The sequence below is a fragment of the Sinocyclocheilus grahami genome, unplaced genomic scaffold (genome assembly GCF_001515645.1).
Source record: "Sinocyclocheilus grahami isolate Dianchi unplaced genomic scaffold, SAMN03320097.WGS_v1.1 scaffold1682.1, whole genome shotgun sequence".
Classification (NCBI taxonomy): domain Eukaryota; kingdom Metazoa; phylum Chordata; class Actinopteri; order Cypriniformes; family Cyprinidae; genus Sinocyclocheilus; species Sinocyclocheilus grahami.
In genome coordinates, this window is record NW_015506861.1 from 13604 (window position 1) to 30351 (window position 16748).

At 37.7% G+C, this 16748-nt stretch overlaps 1 protein-coding gene and 3 long non-coding RNA genes across 4 annotated transcripts in view; all 4 read left to right on the plus strand.

The window, feature by feature from the left end:
- LOC107572018 (uncharacterized) lies at positions 1–658 on the plus strand. The gene is made up of 3 exons (XR_001607270.1): positions 1–72; positions 154–409; positions 499–658. It is a non-coding gene; the product is annotated as an uncharacterized lncRNA (long non-coding RNA).
- A 360-nt stretch (positions 659–1018) lies between these two features.
- Positions 1019–3226, plus strand: LOC107572019 (uncharacterized). The gene is made up of 3 exons (XR_001607271.1): positions 1019–1150; positions 2690–2771; positions 3059–3226. It is a non-coding gene; the product is annotated as an uncharacterized lncRNA (long non-coding RNA).
- A 953-nt stretch (positions 3227–4179) lies between these two features.
- Positions 4180–5443, plus strand: LOC107572020 (uncharacterized). Its single transcript, XR_001607272.1, has 3 exons — positions 4180–4342; positions 4769–4876; positions 4983–5443. It is a non-coding gene; the product is annotated as an uncharacterized lncRNA (long non-coding RNA).
- Positions 5444–6338: 895 nt separating this feature from the next.
- LOC107572014 (stAR-related lipid transfer protein 9-like) overlaps positions 6339–16748 on the plus strand; it is a 57233-nt gene continuing 46823 nt past the window's right edge. Inside the window, exons 1-3 of the mRNA XM_016258418.1 lie at positions 6339–6593; positions 9811–9880; positions 13883–14011. Of these exons, the coding sequence (XP_016113904.1) occupies positions 6547–6593; positions 9811–9880; positions 13883–14011 (246 nt within the window). The 5' untranslated portion in view covers positions 6339–6546. The remainder of the gene's footprint in view (positions 6594–9810; positions 9881–13882; positions 14012–16748) is intronic.

Below are 16748 nucleotides of genomic sequence, written 5' to 3' on the forward strand. Positions count from 1 at the left end.
GGAGAAAGTTTACCTGGGAAATGTCCACAACTGTGTGTATTTTTCTGTGAGGGTGTTGGAGAATCAGTTTGAGTAAGTCTGATTGTTTAATTACTGCTCACTGCCTCAGATCCGTCTTATAGTGCCTGACTTTCTGTCTTATCTGTTTGTCAGGTTGGTGTCACACCTGGACAAATGCACACATCGACTTCTGTCTGAGAATGAGAGAGTTGGGACTTTCTCCTCATCGCTCCGAGATCGTCTGGCACAAGCTCTCACGTTTTAGGATGAGAAGCAGCGTTTCTCCTCTGTGCTTCTCACGGCTCGACTTCTGGCCAAGTTTTTGGGCTTCATCTCTTTCCTGCCTTACCAGACCTCTGAGCTGCCATCAAGAGACATACAGGATGCTGCGATCACTCTGCGGAGCAAGGTACGCATTGTATAAAGGCAAGATTTTATTTTGCCTAGAAGATATGCATTTTTCACAACCTAATTTGTTTTATATATGTGTATTGTCAGAGTTCTCCAGTGCTGGATGTGTGTGCGGTATTGAGGAGTTCAGTGCATCGGAGAGGCACCATTCTGACAGTGCCCTGGATGGTGGAGTTCCTGTCCATGCTGGATTACATCGGCCCATTTCTTCCTTGTTACAGGACTGCTCTGTGCCTTCTGCTTCAAATCTACAAGTGAGTTTATCACATACACCGCGTCGGGAATCACGATTCTTTGTCATGTTGGTTTTACTATTTTGCAAGTTGTCTGAGCAGCACAGACAAACTAATTTCCCTTTTTTAAAAACAAAGCTTTACAAGGTAAAAAAATATCTAAATAAAAAAGAATGGCAGACATTTAGGCCAAAGTGGGCAAAGATAAAAATCTTTGTCATTATTTTATTTGTTATTAAAAATAAGAACAAAAATACATATTACAGATACACATAATATACAACTAGAACATACAGTGCCATATTTTTCAGGTACCGGTGTATTTAGCAGTAGCATTCAAGAAATTGAATTCTGGATGTGTGTGCGGTATTGAGGAGTTCAGTGCATCGGAGAGGCACCATTCTGACAGTGCCCTGGATGGTGGAGTTCCTGTCCATGCTGGATTACATCGGCCCATTTCTTCCTTGTTACAGGACTGCTCTGTGCCTTCTGCTTCAAATCTACAAGTGAGTTTATCACATACACCGCGTCGGGAATCACGATTCTTTGTCATGTTGGTTTTACTATTTTGCAAGTTGTCTGAGCAGCACAGACAAACTAATTTCCCTTTTTTAAAAACAAAGCTTTACAAGGTAAAAAAATATCTAAATAAAAAAGAATGGCAGACATTTAGGCCAAAGTGGGCAAAGATAAAAATCTTTGTCATTATTTTATATTTGTTATTAAAAATAAGAACAAAAATACATATTACAGATACACATAATATACAACTAGAACATACAGTGCCATATTTTTCAGGTACCGGTGTATTTAGCAGTAGCATTCAAGAAATTGAATGTAAGAAATCTATAAACAGTATATACACTTCACTGTATAAATTAATACAGTTGCTTTAATAAGAATCAATGTATAAAGTTATTCAGTCAAGAGCAGTGAGTGATTTTTCTCTTTGTGTTTGGTTGTTTTATTAACATTTAAAGGGATAGTTCACCCAAAAATAAAACGTCTGTCATCCTTTACTCACTCTTAAGTTGTTTTAAACCTGAATGAGTTTCTTTCTTATGTTGAATATAAAAGTTATTTTGAAGAATGTGGGTAACCAAACTGGTGTTGAGCGATATGCTCAATTTTCATATCGTCCTATTCATATTATCGTGCTAATTTATGTAATTTACTTAGTTTTATTGCGAGAAAGTGAACCAAATCCAGCATATGGCTAAAAGCAGCCTAATGTTTTTAATATGACTGAATTTGTATTTAACATGATAACAAATTAATAGAAACATAAGTTACTAATTATAATGCTTACATTTCCTCAGTTATTCAAAAAGCAGCTAACTGTTACAGAACACTAGCAAAGAACATTACATTACCAAAGAACATCATCTCAAGTTCAGTCTAGCGCGAGTTTATGCGCTTTAAAAACACTCCCGTTAAACTCAGTGAATCTACACTATATGATTAATAAATTTCTTATACTTACATCGCACGTACATCTGCACTTTGTTGTTTATAATGAGAGAATTCGCGAGTCAGACTTCAGTCAGCGCGCGCTGAACAACAGAACTCCGCTGTTTCAGTGATGACTCACCTGAACGCCTCTGATTGGCCGCTTCATTCATAAGCTCAGCATAATCGTGTGTGATTGGTTAGAGTGCACGATACTGTAAAAACACGGGGAAAGAAATATAATGCAACAAATAAGCCCTAATATTAATTAGATAGTATTACTAGCCTGATAATAATAATAATAATCTTGCTATCGTCAAATTAAGGCATCAGCCACAGGCGATAGATACACCATACTATCGTCTATTGGCACAACCCTAAACCAAACAGTTGCTGGTCCCCAGTGACTTCCATGGTATTTTTTCCCCCTACTATCACAGTCAATGGGAACCAGGAACTGTTTGGTTACCTACATTCTTCAAAATAACTTATTTTGTGTTTACTTTCACTTTAGACATAACCAACTGTGTTTGTATGTAAACCTGATCTCTGTTTGTGATTGTGCTGTTAATTATGTCTATGAGTGTGTGTTTCAGGAGGATGGTACTGGGTCGAGGAGAGGAGCTATGTTACATTAATCAGCTGCTCATAGTGGCAGTATTGGGCTGGCTCTTCCAGGTGAGATCTCATTTTAAGTGAGGCTTAATTAATTGAAATTGTCCAAAAAATATTTAAATGTGGCCTGTTGCTAAACTGCAGAACACAGCTGTCTAATTAAATACATAAAAGGTGAAATTTGTGTGTACACCATGCGATGCCATCGTTTATTAAAAAGTCCAAAAATATAAAAGTTTATTAAAAAATGTACCCAAAATGCACTTAAATAGCCATCTGAATCTACTATTAAAGTCAAAGCAGGTGTAAATGCAAGGGTAACTTTTTTTTTTTTCCACTTCTGCTAACAGAAAGAGGTCTGAGTTTGGTAAGCAGCAGCTGAACACGGGCTAAACATGACTTAATTATTTCAAGGCATGATTTGATAGTTTGTTTCAGCTTTTTTAATGCATTATGACGTGTTAGTGGTTCAACGGATCACAAAACTCACGGTTCGGATCATATTATGTTTTCTGAGTCACGGATCGGATAGTTTTTGTTGAAGTGTTCTGGAACAGTGTTGTAAATACAACTTAACCACTGATTTCTAGTCGTGTCCATTTTTGGAAGGCCAAACAAAGTAGTTTCGCTTTCACAACGAAACAGCATCACACACGGCGGCCTTGAGTAAGCAGAGGCCGGGGGCTAGAGTGAGGAACTGCCGAAGGACTAGAGTGAGCAGAGGCGGCGGGCTTGAGAACGGCGCGGCCGGTGAATTCGTCGAAGGAGGCTTGCCACATGTGACGACCCTGGGCTGGACTCCGCTTCGTCCATGGTGAAAGCCGATCCGGCGATCCAATCAAAGTTCATCAGAAGATCATCCGGCGATCCAAAGTTGTTGCATTTCCTCAACAACCAGCACGGATCAGCTCCAGGCATGACGAAGCAGATATCGTCCTCTTTTGGAAGGCCAAACAAAGTAGTTTCGCTTTCACAACGAAACGCAGCGCCTTCATGACATGGCAGCGGCGGCAACAACAATACTACAGTGAGAATAAAAGTTACGCCTAAGTAACATTTGGGCGGCGTTATGCAAATCTTCCCAGATAGTGACGTAGGTATGTGGGGGCATGTTAGAACGAGTCGTTTTAGGTAGGTGTGGCTGACTCTTAACTTTTATAAAGAATATCTCTTTGGATTTGAGATTTTAGTCTTTGCAACTTTACAGATCTTCTTTATGCACCAAGAGCTTGTAACACTCCAAAGAGAAAGGAAAAATTGAAATCGCATCATATGACCCCTTTAATATTTTGTGGTGTGGTTTAGGTCTTGACCACTGCTGAGAGCATCACAACTCGTTTGGCTACAGAAAAGGCTTGCAGCTGGTTCTCCTCCAACAACAAGTAGTGAAGCCTAATTTTAGTGAAATTTTAAAATGGAAAATGCTCTTATACTTCATTTGTAGCTTTTTTTTTTTTATTTATTTACATGTGTAGTATCTGGGGAGCTGCCTCTAGTGTCCTCAGCCGAGGGTAACAAGAGACCCGCTTTTCTGGAAAAGTTTGTAGTTCTGTGGGCTCGGACTCCCTCTCCACCTCTGCGCCTTCTCCTCAGTGAACCCACTTTGACTGCTATTTAGTGCCACAGATAGTGAGGTAAAACTGCTGATCAGACCTGTTGTGTCCTATCCTGTGTGCAGTTTGTCGGTATATTGTTCTATATTTTTGTGATTCAAGTGTTATTTTAGTATTATTTATATACTGTTAGAATATTTAATATTTTAAATTGACTTTATATTTTCAGTGTTCACTTTCATTGTAGCTTAAGTTTTAGCAAATTTGTAATGTGCTTTTGTCATTTTTATTAATTTTGAAAATTATTTCTATATAGATTTTTATTTCAGTTTTAGTATTTTTAGTACTTAATCTTGTTTCAGTTAGTTACATTTCTAATTCAAGTTCACGTTTTTGTATATTTAGTATTTGTTATACCAAAAAATATTTTTAATAGGATACCAAAAAAAAATTAATAGTTTTAACAACACTGGTGATTAAACAGTGCTTTGTCCTTTACTATTACAGAGGACTGACTACCTGTGCCTGATAAAACGGCTAATAGAGAGGGGTCTTTTAGGAGAGGAGGATGTGGGCACCAACTGGCCAAAGTTGTCAGCGTTATCTTGGCCAGAGGTAATTGCTTTTTACATATGTGTTTTAGAGATAGCAAAACATTACATTCTGATCCTGGAGTTCTCACAGATCACTGTCTGATAGCTTTTCTCATTTGCTCTTGTAGGAGTCTGTACAGAAGTTTCAACTGCTCTCTCTGTCCACCCAGTTCCCATTGCCTTCCCTGCCAAACCACAGGGACATACTGCAGGTCTCTCAATGACCACTAGGGGGATGCACGAGTCTACACTACCAACTGTACACATGAATCCCAGCCAAACACTATTGTATTAACAGCAGTGATGCATATTTGAAGAAAAGAAAGAATGTTTAAACCTACAATATATAGGATTAAAAAAAATATTTTAAAGTCTGATTTATTGTTAGTTGCAAGGAGAATATTTGCTGCTGAAGAATGCTGAGTTGATAAGATTGTTATTGACAGTTTATAAACCTTTAAAACACATTTTGTGGGGACATTTTAGCAGGGCTTTGCCAGTTTTCACTTATACTGCCTCACAATAGAACAGGATAAAGACCATTCACTGTGCTATGTATTTGTTTTAAGCGTGTGTAAATGTTTTTCTGCTTGTGTGTCTGTTTGTATGTTTCTTAGTATGTATTTGCGGAAAGTTTGCGATTTGTTCCTGTTGGACAGTGTTTTCATCTTTTTAATGCTAAACTATCTAATGTAATAAAATGTAATTTAGTATCTCTCACGTGTTCTTTCATGTAGCTCAGCTGGAGTCCATATGCAAGGCTGCACTTCTGACAAATTTCATGGGAATTGCCCATTTTAAAATGGAAATCAGGGAGACATCAGGGAAATTTCTATAGGGAATATTCATGTTTGCCTGCATAAAAACAGAATTACTCCTGTGATGGTAAAGCTGACTTTTCGGCACCCATCATTCCACTTTTCAGTGTCACATGCTCAGAAATCATTCTAATATGCTGATTTGCTGCTCAAGAAACTTTTTTTTTTTTTTTCAATGTTGAAAAACATTTGTGCTGATTAATTTTGTGGAAGCTAATAACGAACTGCTTTTAAAAAATAAAGCACTTGTCTAAACTAATGTCTGTCATTTTTAACCAATTTAACGCGTCCTTGCTAAATTAAAGTATGCATTAGTTTGATATGCTTTTAAAGCGGAAAAACAACTGTCCTAATTGGCGTACAGGGGATTGTAATAAAGCAGAGACTTCAGGCGAACACTTCGCCTTTGTTTCTTTTTCTCAAGTTTCCTACTATGGCGATGGCTTGGCTCATGAATATTAAAGACATTGACGTTGCTTCGCAGCTATCCCGGACTGACCAGTACAAGTCCTAATTAATATTTGAGCCACGCCTTATTCAAAGATTGATTCGTTCAGCAAATCAAAAAGTTCTGTTGGAACTGACGTCATGCTGCCTTCTTAATATTCATGAGCTTATCCTTTACCATAGTAGGATTCGTAACCTCCCCTGCAGTAGAGACGGCAGGACGTTCCAGCGTTGAGTTCAACTGCGGCCGCGGCTTTATGATGTGCTCTGTGATTGTCTAACCGATAATCAGTAGCATGACCCGACAAACGTGTTATAGGTTTCTTCACTCTTCTCGGGAGAAGTCAGTGCTCTGGAGGGATTTAAATGGACTCTAACGGACAGCTGAACTTCCAATTCATCGTTTCCCTCGCCCGGTGTCAAACGAATGGCAAACGTGAAAGTCGCGATTCGAGTCCGTCCGCTGAACTCCAGGTACGATAAGCTTAAACGAATTCTATATTGCATTAATTAACTGTAAAAGCACATGATAAAAACGACTGAATAGTGTCATGTGGAGTTCATGAACAGCCTTGAGTTGTCGGTGCTGTTGCTATGTCTGGGAATAGACCTGCGCTGACAGCCAACTGAAACAAATAAGCTGCCATTCAATAAAACTATTTCGTGAGCTCTTTACACATCTCATCATATTGCAAATTTATATTATGTAATATATAAGTAATTTTTACTTTTAACACGTCAATCTAGAGATAAAAAATAAATGATAGCATATTTAAAAAAAAAATGCATACGCATGCATTAAATATATAGTGCATGAGCATTGCATACATGCAGTTAATGCATAAGCATTGCATGTGAAGTTGTATTGAGCAACGCTGTGTTTGGTGCACTGTAAATGTACTATAATCTCCCAAATCTCCTTGAATCCCCTTCCCCCATAGGTACTGATACTGTATATTTTTAATATCTTGTTTGTGTCATTTTTACAGAATTGCATTACATGCTATGCGTGTTGCATCAGTAAAATCGAATGGATGTGTTTTGCTTTAACTTTTTAAAAAGGGGGTTATCCAGCTATCTGAACACAGAGTGTGCCCCATGAGAGCCCACTGCCCCACCCTCCAACATTAGCCAAATTACTCCAGTATGTGGGTGCTGGACAGGGGGGTAAGAGAAACTCCTCCCAGAATGACACACAAAGCTGTGTGCGTGTGTTTGGCCGTAGCCGCTAGCCTTGACATTTAAAGAATCTCCCTGAAGTGTGCATCACAAAGGACGACTTCATGGCTTTCCGTCTCTGTTGTTCAAATGAAGATGGCCTTTTAATAGGCAGCCGTTGGTTTTATGAGTATGCGCATAATAAATATGTGACTTAATGCACTTTGTGCTTTTGTCAAATGCCATATTCTTGAAATAATGTCTTCTTTCTGACTTTTTTGCTGGAAACAAACTATTACTAATTGCTGCAGATGGCAGGAATTGTGTGGGAATAGCACAGAAATCCAAGTTTGTTCTCCTCATAACGAGAGTTATTTTTTTCTTTCCATTGATTATGTTATAAAATGCACCGTCTCTAGGCAAAAGTACACACACACACACACACACACACACAGGCGAAGCAGGCTGTTGTGGTTGTGGGTAGGGCCTCCATTCATCACTGGCAGAGTGAAACAGACCCACATGGAACTACACAAGCTAAGAGTTTCATAACAAGCTCCCAGCATTCAGTGGATGAGTCCATTGCATAAAGGTGTGTAACATCTGCTGCATTATCAGCACCAAACAGAACTGGAAAATAGCTTGATATTGAGCCCTTTTTTGGAAAAAAAAGGGAGGTATAATTGTCTTTGCAAAACTTGCTGCCATGATACTCCTGATGAGTGGTTGCTAGGGTGTTTCTGTGTGGTTGCTGAGGTGTTCCAAAATAGTTTTTAGTGTACTTCTATGTTTTCTATAGGTGGTTGCTTATTAAAAATCAAACAGAGTCAACCCATCCTCAAGCATGTAGCATTTTTTTAAATACATTTAATTTTTATAATTAATTTATACATAATTTAATTATTTGCCAATTATTATTGGTACATAATTATTAATATTTTTTCTAATTATTATGTTGGAAACAATATTTTTGGGGAAAACATGATACACATTTTTCATGATACATATTTTTTATTCTTTGATGAATTAAAAAAAAGTTCAAAAGAACAGCATTTATTTGAAATCGGAACCATTTTATAACATTATAAATGTCTTTACAGTCACTTTTGATCACAAAAAAAATGTTTTCAACATTAAGAATAAGAAGAAATGTTTCTTGAACACTAATTTTTGTATTATTTTTTGTATTATTATTATTATTATTGTTGTTGTTTAATAATGATAAAAAAAGTAAAAAAGTATTTTTATTAATACTAATAAAAAAGTAAAAAATAAAAAAGTATGATTATTATTAAAAATATTTGAAGTATTTTAATTTAAGTATTTTAATCATTTAAATTTTTTTAATTTGAATGCTTAGCACATAACCCAGAGTGGACCTGAACATCTTGATTCTCACTAATGTTTGATAATCTTTGGTGCAAATATACAGAACCTTTAAACTGCCATACAATATACTGCCTTTAAAACTGACATCAACAACAGACAGGTAGTCCCGCCCCAAACTCACACCATTAGTTGAGCCAGAAGTTGACGTTGACAATGTATTGAAGGTGCCTCATAGCCACAGTGTGAAAGTCTACATACATATTGCTTACTTTTAGTTGTGTGTGTGCATTAAACCGGACAGGAAAACATATTTTAACACTGAAAAAATGAGACTTCAGAATGAAGTTTAGGAAACAAGGCCTTTCCCAGCCTGCTCACATTGTCAGAGTTTTGTACACAGCCATGCTCCTACACTGGATTTCATTGTCTTGCATCAGTATTATCTGGAACCCGATACTGGAGAGATTGCACAGCTGTCCTCGCTGCTCTCACACACACTGACACACATATCCTGCACGCTCACACCTGCTTCAGCTCAGCTGTGCGGCTCATGGAGGAGTTTTCAGCGGTCTGTTTTCATTTGAATCTGACCTTCTCATGCGGCGCAGCAGAGCCGTGCAGACGAATCCTCCAGACCCCCGGCCTCTCACTCCACTATCCAGTCTGGATATGATCACAGCCAAATAAACATGCCTCTGAGGATTTTAGAAGGTTTATGGTTAGTCACAAGCGAATCAAACCATGCAATAGAAAAACAAAAATGTGAAATATCAATTAAGAACTCTATTATCTTGGAGAAAAATGTATGTGAAGAAATGAATTTTGCCACATAGCGCTTGATAAAAATTATTTTTCAGGATTCTTTGATGAAATCGAAATCGTTTGCAACATTGTAAATGTACTGTCACTTTTGACACGAGCATTTTTTGCCTGCATATTTCAAATAACTAGGTCATATTTGACACTTTAAATGGCCGTTTCCCCTCGAGCCTTGGTTAATTTCTGACCCTGTTAACTTGTTATTCTGAACATAACACTCTCACACGTTCAGCCCTGAATGAGCCTTTAGCCTGTTTTAACAGTCACAAACTTTTAATAAGGCACTAGTTTATAAAAATAATGAATATGATTGTACTGTAAATGTTTACTTCGCACTGCTCTGTGCAGTGTCTTGAATATCAGTCTGTTTATTTTTGTTCCGCAGAGAGAGTCTTGATGGAGGACGATTTGCTGTACAAGTGGAAGACAAAGTGGTGAGGGTCCGAAATGTGAAGGTAGGTCTATTTTTGTTGTTATTTTTGTATTTATTATTATTATTATTATTTACGAAAATCCTTTAGCTTTTTGGTGCCAGAAAGTGACTGCTTTTTTAAATTGCACCAGAAACTGGCAATTGTTGACATGGTTGTAAGAGTTCAAAGAGGAGGTGGTGTCAGGGTTAGATGGCTACTCGCACTATCTCAGCAACAGGAAGTTTATTAAAATGATTCTCTTCTTGCTGGATTCCTCACTTGTTTATTTACTTGCCGCGTATGAACTGCATAAACATATTTGATTGCAGAAGCAACATGCCATTATCGCCTACCTCTTTACACATGAAAACCCCAAACACCTAAACAAGCAGCACCCGTACCTTACACTTTCTAAAATCATTCCACAGCTCATTCTTCACTAAACCAAGAGCTTCAAAACCTGATCGGTGGGAGGTTCCAAATAGTGTGGTGATGACTACAGGCCAAAAATATAAAAAATAAATAAAGAAATACTATTTTTCAAAAGTTTGAGATCAGTAAGCTTGTTTTTCTTTAAAATAAACGAATGCTTTTATTCAGCAAGGAGGCATTCATTTGATCAAAAGTGACAGTGAAGACTTTTACAAATCTATTTCAAATGAATGCATCTGAAATTGCTTTTAATGTAAATGTGTCTAAGACTCAAATGTAATGTATAGACTACATTATTACTTCTGAAGCGGGAAATACTCCCTTGCGTTCAGTGCTTGATTAATGGGTTAATGAAATGGTAGAAGCCACATCTGGTCATCTGCTGCGAGCACGAGAGCAAGATAAAGCCTTACTTTCCACCAGCTTTTTAAAGAAAGTAGGATGGTTTTCAAGGGAAAAGATGGGCTGACATAAAGACAAGCGTGGAAGGCTGACAATAAAAACACTGAGGAACACATTTTCACTGTATTATTTCTTCATGCTGCACACCTTAGAGGATAAGTGGTTTATGATCAGATCATTGTTCTGTTTGATACTAGTGTCCCGGGGCAGAGAGCAGTCACATTAACCGAGTGATGAATGCCATGCGCCCAGTGTGACAGTCGGCAGAATCTCATTTAAAGTGAATGAGAATCCAGGGATCCAAGAAAGTATAAAAGATGCATTATAATATTATCTTTATCCTTTGTTCAGCCAAAAGCTGTTATCTGGTTTTATATCAGCATCTTGAAACTATCATAATGTTATCAGAGCCATGGCCTAGCCGTTAACACAGATGTTTTGACACGTTGACTATACTACAATCGTGTGATATTTAAAGTCAAGTGCTAAAGTAGTGCATGTTACCCAAATCAGCACGTAGATTGTTTGTTATAAGTGAAATGTAATAGTTAAAATAGTTCAGTAGCTCAACCGAAAATGAAGAGTCATCATTTACTCACCCTCATGTCATTCCAAATCGGTTTAAATTTGTTTCTTCTGTGGAACATAAAAGAAGATATTTTAAACATTGTCTAGCCAAACAGTTTTAGTGACTGTTGGACAAAAATAAATAAATACAAACTGTTACGTTTCTCAAAATATCTTCAGGCAGTGTTATTTTAGTATTATTTATATACTATTTTAGTAATTATTTGTATTTTAAATTACCTTTTGTATTTTTATATTTTAAGTTTTAAGTTTTAGTAATTTTGTTATGTGCTTTTGTCATTTTTATTTTTAAATATCTCTAGAAATATTATATAATTTATTTTTATTTCCGTTTTTGTAATTTTAGTACTAATTTTAGTTCAACTTAACCTTGTCTTATTTTAGTAAATTGATCTGGCAGCATTTCTAATTTATGCTTAAATTAGATAGAAAAAGTTCAAGTTTTTCCATCTAATATTTATATTTTAATTTATTTTGCCTTTATTTCAATTAATGAAATGATTTTTAATAATTTTAGTTTTAGTTAGAATACAGGTTTGGAACAACATGAGGGTGAGTTTAAAAAAAAATTTTTTTTAGATAAATTATCCCTTTAAGTGCAATTTTAGAGGAGCTGTTAGATCCAAGAGGAGTGAATGAAAGCTAAATCTTTTGCCACTTATTTTTGAGAAACAGTCCTATAAAATCTTTGAACATTTAAGCCACAATAAAAAATGTATGAATGCCATTGTTGATAGTGCTTTTAAATGTTACGTGTGTAATTAACAATGCTTTTGGGACAAATAGAGTTAAAATAGTGCTTACAAAGTGCTCATGTTTCATAATGTTTCGGGAAACCATGCCTATTGGAGCATGGCCATATTATCAGATCTGATTTTGTGTATTATTATCGAGCCTAAATATAAAAGTGCTGAATGCAATGTTAGGGCTCATTAGTAAAGCTGTGGGCCATATTGTGAGGTCATTAAGTCAGCTGCGGGATTGCAATTGTGTGAATAATTACACACCAGAGCCGCAAATGCAATGTTGTCTGGGTGACAGGTTGACGATGCCCAGGCATGTTTCTGCACGCTCCTCCAAATGCACACACTGTGTCGTGAAGATCTGTTTGACTGGGCGAATAATGAGCTGAAATATACATGATCGCTGTTTGCTGAGATCTGGGTAATAACTTGATGCTGACAGTCGGGTCATGCTCGGATGCTCAAGTCATTTGTCTCCCAGTCTAACTACTTCCTAACTGTTGCTTTTGAGCCCACTGAAGAGTATCCCAGGCGTAAGCTACAGGCACACAGTCTTGCTTCTTGGCATCAGTGTGCTGTAACATTATTAGTGGAAAAACTGAGCACATAAAGGGCTGGTCTCCCAGTAACTGATTAAATGGACTAAATAGATTTTCAATGGAAAATCACTTTTCGCAATAAGGTGTAATGTAGTTTGTAGCAGCACTTAATCAGAAAGATTCATAATGAAGGGTTAACAGCTGTCATTAGTGTTGTATAAGAAAATGGTAAAATATAAAACTTGGCTGGGCGGATAACAAAGTATGTAAAATGTCTTCAATCATTTCAACAGAAAACATGATATCGCTGGCGCCAGTGACTAGTTATGTGATGTAAAATGATTTGTTTTAGCGAAGTTGTTAAATATCACTACTGCTCATAGTTGGGGATTTCAACACACTGCTATCCCTGAGTATTAAACTCCAGTATGTTACATACGAATGAGACCTTAAAATGTGTGGCTTGTTGAGGAGAGCTGTAGTATTGCTTTTTAGCTTTCACCTAGCAACCACAGAGCAATGCACTAAAAACACCCGAGCTTACGCTATGCCTACGTCATTCGCTGGACGCCACTCTCTCATGAACGTGCATAGGACAGTTAGCTGAAGCCAGAGATTACGGTTTATAAAGTTGTAAATATTAATATTTGTCTTACACAAACGCATCACTTCGCTTCAGAAGGCCTTTATTAACCCTCCGGAGCTGAGTGGAGTACTTTTTATGATGGATGGATACACTTTTTTGGGCTTCAAAATCTCAACCACCATTTATTGCCATTATAAATCTTGAAAGAGCCAGGACATTTTTTTATATAACTCAGATTGTATTCGTCTGAAAGAAGAAAGTCATATACATCTAGGATGCCTTGAGAGTGAGTTAATCATGGGGTAATTTTTGGGTGAACTATCCTTCCATGCAGTACAATTTATATCTTTCATTCTATATATGTATATATATACAAATTTCATTCTATGTCTTTAAGTTTGTCAGGAAAATGAAAGTGCCATTTTTGAAGAGTTTGAATGTGCTCTTGTAGCCCAACGTGAGTGGGAACCTATATGATTGAGCAAAACATCTGGAAATAAGCAAAACAACAGAGAACCAAAATAGTGAAGTAATCTTCAGATGCCATGTTCATTATTTACAGCAATAATCTGGCATTAATTCGATCGCAATTCAATTAATTAGCAGGAATTATTATACCATGACCTGTTATACGAGAAACGCACCACAGAACGGCACTGTGGCAGAGAAGAAGCACCACTCTTCAGAAAATGTGAAAATCGAGTTTATTCTGCTAACCATCTTCAATTTATCTCTCTTTTTTTTCTCTCTGTAGTTGGAGGGCCGTTTGGACGGGCGATCGGAGGGTCTGGCTGACTCTAGGGAGAAGTTTATGGAGTTTGGGTTTGATTTCTGCTACTGGTCCGTGGATCCAGCGGCTCCCAACTATGCATCACAAGAGGAGGTGAGCTTCCACTCTCACGCCTGTGTCGTGTATTTGTGCTGATGTTGATGTCATGCTGATGAGCTTGTGTATCTCCGGTGTCCTGGGTGGAGGCTGGTGCGTGATAACCAGAGGACTGCAGGATGATAGTGTAATCAAAACCTTTGACCCACCAGGAAAATGTCTGAGGAAATATTATCCCTCAGCAGAATCAAAACACTGCTCAGTGTAGAAGATATTACATCATCTCTGTGAAAGGCAGTCTTCACCTCCCTGCATAATTTGAGATTTAGTTTATTTTAACCTGTGTGTGGGTGTGCAAAGTTGGCTGGATGATTTAGGCCAGAAACATACTCCTATACAAGTACACAAATGTAGTTGTGAAGGCTTAATCAACACCCTTATATTAATTAGGGCCCGAGCACCGATGGTGTGAGGACCCTATTGGAATTGCTCCGTTTCTTCTTCTTCTTCTTCTTCTTCTTCTTCTCCAAAGTGAATCGCATTTTTGAGGGCCTAAACATTCTCCAAAACTCATGAAACTTTCCACACGCGTCAGAACTGGCGAAAATTTACATCTGATATGGGTTTCAGAAGTGGGTGTGGCAAAACGGCTCGATAGCGCCACCTGTAAAATTTCGACGGAGTGCACCTCGAGCTACGTTTTACGTACATGTACGAAAATCGGTACACATGCGTAACACACCATTGCCTACAATAAAGTCTCTTGGTACAAAATCCAAAACCCAACAGGATGTACGTTATTTTCAATTTACTGTACAATTTTTGTGCAGTTTTTGACATTTCCAGGCCTCGTACTTTGACGAACTCCTCCTACAGTTTTAATCGGATCATCTTCAAATTTGGTGAGGGTCATCATACGGCCTTTGTGACGTTAAATTGCGAAGATTTTGAGTTTTCATCAAGGGGCGTGTCCCTGGCGGCCTGACATCAGCAAGTGTTAAATAGGCTGGCAACATGCTAGATACATACTAAAACATGCTAGCAACACTTAGCTAAGTGCTAAAGCATGATATTAATGCAGTGAAACAGGAAGTTGTTGTAACTCATGCATACAATCCCCAATCTGCCTAAAACTTCACATGTTTGAGTAGAGTCCTGGCCTGAGCACATCTACATGCCCGTTTTCAGTTATAGACATAGCGCCACCTGCTGGCAACAGGAAGTGACAAGCTGAACACGGTTATGGACTCCTTGGAATATTTAAAAATTCATAAGCAACTGTTACATAGACTGGCAATATGCTAGAACCATACTAAAAAATGCTAGCAACACTTAGCTGAGTGCTAAAGCACGTTATTAATGCAGTGAAAGAGGAAGTTACTGTAACTTAGGCATGCAGTGTCCAATCTGCCCCAAACTTCACACATTTGATAGGAGTTATGTCCTGAACAAATACCCATGCCCAAATTCAGTTATACTCATAGCGCCACCTGCTGGCAACAGGAAGTGACAAGCTGAACACGGTTATGGACTCCTTGGAATATTTAAAAATTCATAAGCAACTGTTACATAGACTGGCAATATGCTAGAACCATACTAAAAAATGCTAGCAACACTTAGCTGAGTGCTAAAGCACGTTATTAATGCAGTGAAAGAGGAAGTTACTGTAACTTAGGCATGCAGTGTCCAATCTGCCCCAAACTTCACACATTTGATAGGTGTTATGTCCTGAACAAATACCCCTTCCCAAATTCAGTTATACTCATAGCGCCACCTGCTGGCAAGAGGAAGTGACACGCTTAACACTGTTTTGGACTCCAAGGAACATATTAAAATCGTCAGCAACTGTTACATAGGCTGGCAATATGCTAGATACATACTAAAACATGCTAGCAGCACTTAGCTAAGTGCTAAAGCATGCTATTAATGCAGTGAAAGAGGAAATGTATGAAACTCATCTACATGCAAAGATTCAGTTTAGTGATAGCGCCACCTGTTGGTAACAGGAAGTGACATGTTTAACACTGTAATGCACTATTAGCAACACAGTAAAATATGCCATTGTGTGCTAAACATGCTAGAAATGTGCTCATACATGCTAACAACACTTAGCTAAGTGCTAAAGCATGCTATTAATACAATCAAACAGGAAGTTGTTGTAACTCTTGCATACAATGTCTAATCTGACTCAAACTTCACATGTTTTATGAGAGTCCTGGCCTGAACTTATCTAAAAGCCAATATTCAGTTATAATTATAGCGCCACCTGCAGGCAACAGGAAATGTCTTGTTTCACAGTAACTTAAACATGCAATGTCTGATCTGCCCTAAACTTAAAATATTTGATAAGAATCCTGGCCTGAAAACATGTACATGCCAATATTAAGTTATAATCATAGCGCCACCTACTGGCAACAGAAAATTACTTGTTTTACACTAACTTAAACATGCCATGTCCGATCTGCCCCCCCAAACGTCACGTTTGATAAGAGTCCTGGCCAGAACACATCTTAAGGCCAATATTCAATAATAATCATAGCGACACCTGCTGGCAACAGGAAATGACTTTGTATACACTAACTTAAACATGCAATGTCCAATCTGCACCAAACATCACATGTTTAGTAAGAATACTGGCCTGAAGACATCTACATGTCAATGTTCTGTAATAATTATAGTGCCACCTGTTGGCAACAAGATATGCCATGCTTTACACTAACTCAAACATACCATGTTCAATCTGCACCAGACTTCACATGTTTAATAAAAGTGCTGGCCTGAAGACACCTACATG